General features: G+C 43.9%; 1 protein-coding gene and 1 non-coding gene across 2 annotated transcripts in view; both read left to right on the top strand.

Moving 5' to 3' along the window:
• The window catches only part of DKC1 (dyskerin pseudouridine synthase 1), a 13,867-nt gene extending 6,322 nt beyond the window's left edge, over window positions 1-7,545 (top strand). The window contains exons 8-14 of the mRNA XM_037735592.1: window positions 117-275; window positions 1,796-1,916; window positions 4,173-4,291; window positions 4,956-5,059; window positions 5,559-5,637; window positions 6,517-6,654; window positions 7,106-7,545. Coding sequence (XP_037591520.1) covers window positions 117-275; window positions 1,796-1,916; window positions 4,173-4,291; window positions 4,956-5,059; window positions 5,559-5,637; window positions 6,517-6,654; window positions 7,106-7,174 — 789 coding nt within the window. The 3' untranslated portion in view covers window positions 7,175-7,545. The remainder of the gene's footprint in view (window positions 1-116; window positions 276-1,795; window positions 1,917-4,172; window positions 4,292-4,955; window positions 5,060-5,558; window positions 5,638-6,516; window positions 6,655-7,105) is intronic.
• On the top strand, window positions 5,358-5,487 carry LOC119469806. The gene has a single exon (XR_005198646.1). It is a non-coding gene; the product is annotated as a small nucleolar RNA SNORA56 (small nucleolar RNA).
• Window positions 7,546-8,580: the final 1,035 nt, after the last annotated feature.

The raw sequence follows: 8,580 nt of genomic DNA, 5'->3' as shown, positions 1-8,580 counted from the left end.
AGGACTGAAGAGGCTGAAGACATAATGAGCTTGTATTAGCAGACAAGTTACATTCAGTTTTATGAAGTTTGGGGTCTGATGGGCTGAGATACAAATAAACTGATTTATTTTTACATATGGCTGCTTTTCAGGACCACATGGTGACAATGCACGATGTGCTTGATGCTCAGTGGCTGTATGATAACCACAAGGATGAGAGTTACCTGCGGCGAGTTGTTTACCCTTTGGAAAAGCTGTTGACGTCTCATAAACGGCTGGTTATGAAAGACAGTGCAGTAAGTTCCAGCTTAGGAGTTCATGTTTAGACAGAATGTACTCCACAGATGAGGCTTGTTCCTTTTATTGTTTTCCAAGTCCAAACCAAGTATAGTAATTTAAAGTAAAAGTTTAATGGTAGGCATACTTAAGGCACATTAAGCCGGGCACAGTGGCTGATGCCTATAATCCCAGCACTTTGGCAGGCTGAGACAAGAGGATCACTTGAGCCCAGGAAGGAGTTTGAGACAAGCCTGAGTAACACAGTAAGACCTTGTCTTCACAAAAATAAAAAACAGCCAAGTGTGGTGGCACATGCCTGTATTCCCAGCCACTTGGGAGGCTGAGGTTGGAGAATTGCTTGTGCCCGGGAGATCGAGGCTGTGAGCTATGTTTTTATGATGATCAGATAATTAGCCTTTTATAAAATAAGACATATTACTGTTCTTGCTGTAACTTGAGGGATAAAAATTTCTGGATATTTAAAATATTTGTGGTTGGTAATTACTTATATTCAAATCTTAAATTGTATAGATGTTTCCATTTTTTATGCATATAGTCTATAATAAATACTGAAAGATGGCACCATAATAAAATGCAGTCACACACAATGGACAACATAAATGTAATGTCTTCTCCTTATCCAACCATTGGCCTGTGGCTGAAAATAAAGGGAGGGTAGAATGTGATCAGCAAGAGATCTAGGTGGGTAGAGATGGCGTAAGGTAGATGGGTGCATTAGGTACCATTGAACCTCTGAAGAGGTGGCCTTAACTTGTACCCATTGGCCTATAAATTCTATACCAAGACTTTTGTGTGATTGGTTCAACAGGCCTCACTAATCTTGTTTGTAAGTTCTTTTGGAGCCTGTTATTGCCTGTATCTCCAGTAAATGTATTCTTTCTCCTGATAAGGGAGAGAGAGGAGCAATTAAGGAATGCTAAGGCTGTTTTTTATGTTTAAAATGAAAATATCGGCCAGGTGCAATGGCTCACACCTGTTATTCCAGCACTTTGGGAGGCCAGGGCAGGCAAATTGGTTGAGCTCAGGAATTTGAGACCAGCCTGGGCAATATGATAAAACCCTGTCTCTATTAAAAATACAAAAATTAGCTGGGCGTGGTGGCACATGCCTGTAATCCCAGCTACTTGGGAGGCTGAGGCATGAGAATCACTTGAACTCGGGAGGCGGAGGTTGCAGTGAACTGAGAATGCGTGACTGCACTTCACCCTGGATGACAGAGGGAGACTCTGCCTAAAAATACAAAATAAATAAAATGAAAATACCTCTAGTCTCTAGAACCTGAAAGTCTTTACTACTTTTGAGTCATGTGTGGAAAGTACAGAGAGCGGTGCCTAGCACAGGGAGGTAGCTGCTGCTCTTCTGAGTCCCTTCATGCCCCTTACAGCTAGTAGGCTGTCAGTGCCATTAGCTCTGTTTCCTGGTCAGGCCCCACCCTCTTGTTATCCTACTTAATCTCGTGTGGGTGTGGGGTGGAGGACAGCAGCTGGGGCCCTTACACATGGTGCCATCTCTGCAGGTAAATGCCATCTGCTATGGGGCCAAGATCATGCTTCCAGGTGTTCTCCGATATGAGGATGGCATTGAGGTCAATCAAGAGATTGTGGTTATCACCACTAAAGGAGAAGCAATCTGCATGGGTAAGAGGGGAGGTTTGTTTTTTAAATTGTAAATTTTTGTGGTTATGTAGTAGGTGCATATATTTATGGGGTTCATGCGATGTTTTGATATAGGCATGCAATACATAATAATCACATCATGGAGAATGGGGTATACATTTCAGGCATTTATCATTTGTGTTACAAACAGTCCTATTTTACTCTTAGTTATTTATCACCTTAGTTATTTTAAAATGCACACAAGTTATTATTGACTATAGTCACCTTGTTGTGCGATCAAATAGTAGGGTCTTACTCAACTTGTTCATTCTTTTGATTTTTGTTGGTGGTAGTGGGTTTTATTTTTGTTGCTTTTTTTTTTTTTTTTAGACCGAGTCTTTTTTTTTGCCCAGGCTGGAGTGTAGTGACACGACCTCATCTCACTGCAACCTCTGCTTCCCAGGTTCAAGCAATTCTCATACCTCAGCTTCCCAAGTAGCTGGTATTACAGGTGTGCATCATGATGCCTGGCTAATTTTTGTATTTTTAGTAGAGATGGAGTTTTGCCATGTTGGCCAGGCTGGTCTCAAACTCCTGACCTCAAGCGATCTGCCCTCCCAAAGTGCTGGGATTACAGGTGTGAGCTACCATGCCTGGCCTGATTTTTCTTTTTTTTTTTCTTTTGTACCCCTTAAGCATCCCCTCCTTCCTGCCAGCCCCCCACTACCCTCCCAGTCTCTGTTAACCTTTTACTCTCTATGTCTGTCTATGAGTTCAATTGTTTTGGTTCTTAGTTCCCACAAATAAGTGAGAATACACAATGTTTGTGTTTCTGTGCCTGGCTGATTTCACTTAACATAATGATCTCCAGTTTCATCCATGTTGTTGGAAATGACAGGATTATCAGGATATCATTCTTTTTTAAGGCTGAATAGTATTCATTTCATTGTGTATATGTACAACATTTTCTTTATCCATTTATCTGTTGATGAGCACTTCAGTTGCTTCCTAATCTTGGCTATTGTGATCTCTGATAACACTGATTTCCCTTCTTTGTGGTATATACCCAGCAGTGGGATTGCTGGATCATATCATAGCTCAGTTTATTTTTTTGAGGAGCCTCCAAACTGTTCTCCATTGTGGTTGGACTAATTTACATTCCCACCAACTGTATACAAAGCTTCCCTTTTCTCCACATTCTTGCCAGCATTTGTTATTGCCTGTCTTTTGGATATAAGGCATTTTAACTGGAATGAAATGATATTTCATTGTAGTTGTGGTTTGCATTTCTCTGGTGATTAGCATTGAGCACCTTTTCATATGCCTGTTTGCCATTTATTTGTCTTCTTTTGAGAAATGTCCATTCAAATATTTTGCCTGTTTCTTGACTGGATTATTGGATTTTTTTCCTATAGCATTGATTTCCTTATATATTCTGGTTATTAATCCCTTGTCAGATGGGTAGTTTGCAGATATTTTCTCCCATTCTTGTACATATGGATATCTAGTTTTCCTAGCACCATTTATTGAAGAGACTGTTTTTTCCCCAGTGTATGTTCTTGGCACCTTTGTCAAAAATGAGTTCAGGGTAGGTGTGTAGATTTGTTTCTGGGTTCCCTATTCTGTTCCATTGGTTTATGTGTCTCTTTTTATGCCACTACCATACTGTTTCGATTACTATAGCTCTGTAGTATAATTTGAAGTCAGGTAATGTGATTCTTCCAGGTTTGTTCCTTTTGCTTAGGATAGCTTTGGCTATTTTGAGTGTTTTGTGGTTCCATATAAAGCACCAGTGTTTAACTCGTGAAAGTTTAGCTACTATTGGATTGTCTCTTAAGACTTTAAATGCTCTGCACCCTCTTAGTGAATGAACCTTAGAGCCATTCATTTAATGGGTCTAATTTGCACCAGAAGTAAGCATGTCATCAGGATTCCTTAGCTCTGTGAGCAGGCAAGGCAGCCACAGCCTATGGACAGCAGCAGTAAAGGAATCCTTAAACTTCAAAGGCTCTATGGCCCCAAAGGGAATGTGCATGCCATTTCTACACATGTCATGAGCTGCAAGCCCATTTTGTGTATCTTTAGGTGCTTTGTGAAGTTTAATGTCATTTCAAGGGCCTCCTTCCTGTAATGGAGGATTTCTTCCACGTGCACATCCTGAGCAAAGGAAACCCCAACTAAAATAGTACAGCTCAGAGTTTTAAAATTTTAAAGTGGCATTGAACAGTAGAATTGGGGCTCATCAATTATCAATTCTTTCCCCTTCAAATAATTCTTTTCTTTTTTCAATGCCTGTAGCTATTGCGTTAATGACCACAGCAGTCATCTCTACCTGCGACCATGGTATAGTAGCCAAGATCAAGAGAGTGATCATGGAGAGAGACACTTACCCTCGGAAGTGGGGTTTAGGGCCAAAGGTAGGTGGGACTGGGTTGCGTGCCCTGCCAGGTTCTTTTGTTCGGCGTTGTAGAACAGTTAACTTGGGCAGCTCTTGATGTATTTCACCGTGGTAGACTTGTCTTGTGCTGGGCTCCGGATTGTCAATGAGTGGAAACAGGCCCTGTCTTGGACCTTAGAGATTTTAATCTAATGAGGGGAAACAGTTGGGCATTACTTACATAATCACACAGTGGAATGGTAATTTTCATCCATGTTGGTGGCTACCAAGGATTGCAAAGAGGTGTCAGGCACCTGGAGAGTCCAGTGGTCAAGGAGACTGGGGAAGGGGTTGTTGTTAAGCCAGTGTGAAGAGTGGGTTAGCTGTTGATGAAGCTAAGTGAAGAGGGGAGGGTTCAGGGCAATGGGAACATGCAGCATGTGCAAAGGCCAAAGAGTACAGTGGCTGTGGTGGGGATGTGTGTCACCAAATGGCACTGCAGAGGCTCTTACTAATACGCCTTGTGACCTTCAACAAGTCCTGTGTTTGTTGGAGTTAGTGGGTGAATTCTGAATGTTCTGGATAGGAGTTTGAGGTCCTTCTGAGAATACACTAGGGAGGAACCTTGTTCTGTTATGTGCAGTCACCATGCCCACTTCCTGCATTGAAACCATTCTAATGTTGGCACCTTGACGTTCCATCAGGCCAGTCAGAAGAAGCTGATGATCAAGCAGGGCCTTCTGGACAAGCACGGGAAACCAACAGACAGCACGCCTGCCACCTGGAAGCAGGAGTATGTTGACTACAGGTGAGGGCAGGATGTTTTAGAGCCAGGGGAGGGTAGAGACGGCACACTTGCTGCCTCGAAGCAGGAGTATGTCGTCAACAGGTGAGGACGGGGAGGGTAGACAGAGCCCACTTGCCATTTGGACGCAGGAGTACATGGACAAGAGGCAAGGGACAGGTGAGCACGGAATTTGTAGAGCCCCAAGGGAGTGGGAGTCGTGTGGTTTGGGGCAAACTGGTAAACGCAGGGCCACAGGAACTAACTCTTCGGGTCCCATGAGGTGTTGGCTGCCTTGGCCAGTTAGGCGTTTCAGCCTGCACGGCAGACAGTTAACCCTTTCTAGTCTGGCTGGTGGGACTCTAGAGGGAGTGTCTGCAACAGTAAGTGGTGAGTTCTTCTTTTGCCCAGTGTCAGTATTTTGATGGTGGCTTTAGACTTGCCAGATAACACTGCATAGCATCAGTACTGCCCTGGAAAGCCATTCAGTGAATTTGACCTATTGCTATCTCTCCTCTTTCAGTGAGTCTGCCAAGAAAGAGGTGGTTGCTGAAGTGGTAAAAGCCCCACAGGTAGTTGCTGAAGCAGCAAAAACTGCGAAGGTGAGTGGTGTGCTGTGATCAGTCGGAATGTGCTTAGTTGAGTCCTGAGAGGCACTGGTGTTTGTGTTGCCCTGTGACTGAGGTAAAGCTGCCTCATACTAGGGGGCTTGTTTGGGCTCTGCAGGCTCCTCTGATTTGTATTCCCTGTCGTGTCTGCTGGGAGGAGGAATATGGGCTCAGGAATCAGACCTGCCTTGACTCCTACCTCAGCTATGGCAGCAACACGGGGATAGGATGGGTTGTGGTGCATGTGTCATTCTGGCCCCCACCTTGGGTGAAATGGTAGGACAGATATGTTGAAATCAGAGGCCATGGCTAATGGACACTTGAGGCCGCACAAAATTCAGCAGAGAGCAGAATTGCCAGAGACTGGCAGGCATCTTAACCCAGCACCACCCAGTGTTTAAAGAGTCAGTTAAGCATGGGGTGGCAACTCCACCGCATGGAGCTGCTGGCATTAGAGCACAGAATGACAGGTCTACACTCAGAAACCAGGGGCGGTACTAAGTATCCTGCACAGGCTGTGTGGGAGGAGCTTCTGACTTGTCAGATGTGAATTCCTGCTTTGCCTGCTTTCTATGAGGACTCACAGGAGCACGCTCAGAGATCCTTGCAGTCATGAGAGAAACAGCTCCTCTGGGCCTTTCTGCCCCTAAGCCCCGTGCTGCTGCTGTGGTGTTCCTGTCACGCCTGCCCCAAGGCTTCTTGGATTTGGGGGATGAGACTGTCTTCAAACCCTCAGTAAACTAGGGCCCTATCTGGGTTTGTAGTCAGACAATGTCCTGTCACATTCATTTGGGATCTTGGTGCCTTGTTGCGTTTTGAACCTTGTCCATTATTGCCTAAGATCTAACAATTAACCAATTGCTTTCATCTCAGCGGAAGCGAGAGAGTGAGAGTGAAAGTGACGAGACCCCTCCAACAGTTCCTCAGTTGATCAAGAAGGAAAAGAAGAAGAGTAAGAAGGACAAGAAGGCCAAAGCTGGTCTGGAGAGTGGGGCCGAGCCTGGAGATGGGGTGTGTGTAAACACGTTCAGGTTCTTTGGGCTGGCTTAGTCTCTGCATGGGGAAAGAATTAACCCAGGTTGTAGCAGCTTGGTTACTCTCTTGAAGGAGCTGTGTCCCAGGGGGTGGGGTGCTACCAAGTGCCTTTAGTGCTTGCCCATGTTCCTAGAGTTCCCTTGCCCTCCCTGTGGAAAGGACAGATGGAGGCACCCGGCCGCCACTGCTTATAGTTAGAACTCTATTGATGGTGGGTGGAGTGGATGTGTAGCTTGGTCTGAGTGTTTCTACTTCCAAAAGTAGACCACAGAACTTTGTGTCAGGTGCAGTATTTAACCCAGAATATTCTTACAGATCCTGAAATAGCCTTGCTTGACTGTGTGGACCCTTACCAGATTTCCTTCTGGGAGAGTCATAGTTTTGTTAGTGGTTGCTATCTATGAGCTTTCTTTCTCTCTCTCTCTAGGACAGTGATACTCCCAAAAAAAAGAAGAAGAAGAAGAAAGCAAAAGAGGTAGAATTGGTTTCTGAGTAGCGAAGGCCATTTAAAGCATTGTGTCCAGCTGGGAGAAGAAACTAAAGCCTTATTGAGAAAACACGTTATAGATCCTTTTGTTGCTGAGAGAGTGGAACATAGGTTCTAGACAGGATGGAGACTTCTGGCACATTTTAGCTGCTACTTTGAGACCTCGGTGATGTTACCTGGTGTGGTCATCCCATCTTGTCCTGTTTTAAGGATATGGGTGATGAAAGATGAAAGGTTTATTCCAATGACTTCTCCGTTTGAGTTGGGAAGCCTCACCTTCAGACCCAGTAACTGTTGGCAGCTGTCTGCTAGTGGCTGTTTTAACATCGTAGTCCTAGTTTGCAGTTTTTTCCCCTCTGTCTAAAAGGTTTGTAAAAAAACAAATAAACAACAACAAAAAACTCCAAAAAACAAAAACTAAGTCTGCTCAGTGAAATGGTGTAGAACCCTAAATAAGTGAAAGAGTGTCACTGAATTTTGTCTCTGAATTCAGTGTAACTGAGTTTTGTCCATGCTAGTGTCTGCATATAGGCCTGTCTGGCCTGGTAGTTTTCTGTCTTGTTCAAGCCTAGATGTCAGTCCTTTGCACTTCCTCAAAGCTTGTGTTCAGTGCTCACCTAAATCCACCTGACTACTTGTTCCTGTGCCCTCTTGTTTTAGGCCTTGTTTACTTTTAAAGAATGAAATTGTTCATTGCTGGGAAAATAATGTTGTAATTTTTACTTATTAAAGTCAACTTGTTAAGTTTTTATGTATTCCTGTTGGGTTTTCTTATTGTTGGTGATCTCATGTTAGCAGAGCAAAAAATGTAAAATATTTTGATTAAAAATCTAGAGACCTTTATGTCCTATTTGAAATGTGATGCTTTTCCTTTATGTTTGGTTGGTTCTACATTTTTTTTCTATACCTTACACACAGTTTACCTTGGGCCCTATCAACTGATGTGAGATCAAGTACTCAGCGGCAGTGATTACCACAAACCAGTGATCTCTTTGGAACAGGGAAGGAAAGGGTTGATGTATTTATTTATTTTGAAACAGACTTTTGCTTTTGTTGCCCAGGCTGGAGTGCAATGGTGTGATTTCGGCTTATGGCAGCCTCTGCCTCCCAGGTTCAAGCAATTCTCCTGCCTCAGCCTCCTGAATAGCTGGCATTACAGGCATGCCCTACCATACCTGGCTAATTTTGTATTTTTTNTCTGCCTCAGGGCATAGTGGGGCAAGAGCAAGTGGTCGGTATTTTCTGATGCCCACAAGTTTCTAGTTTCATCTGAGGCTTTTTTTTTTTTTTTTTTAGTAGAGATGGGGTTTCACCATGTTGGCCAGGCTGTTCTCAAACTCCTGACCTCAGGTGATCTTCCTTCCTCAGCCTCCCAGAGTGTTGGGATTACAGGTTGTGAGCCACTGCTCCCAGCT

Source organism: Cebus imitator, unplaced genomic scaffold (genome assembly GCF_001604975.1).
Source record: "Cebus imitator isolate Cc_AM_T3 unplaced genomic scaffold, Cebus_imitator-1.0 Scaffold850, whole genome shotgun sequence".
NCBI classification, from domain to species: domain Eukaryota; kingdom Metazoa; phylum Chordata; class Mammalia; order Primates; family Cebidae; genus Cebus; species Cebus imitator.
This window is presented reverse-complemented; position numbering and strand designations above follow the sequence as displayed.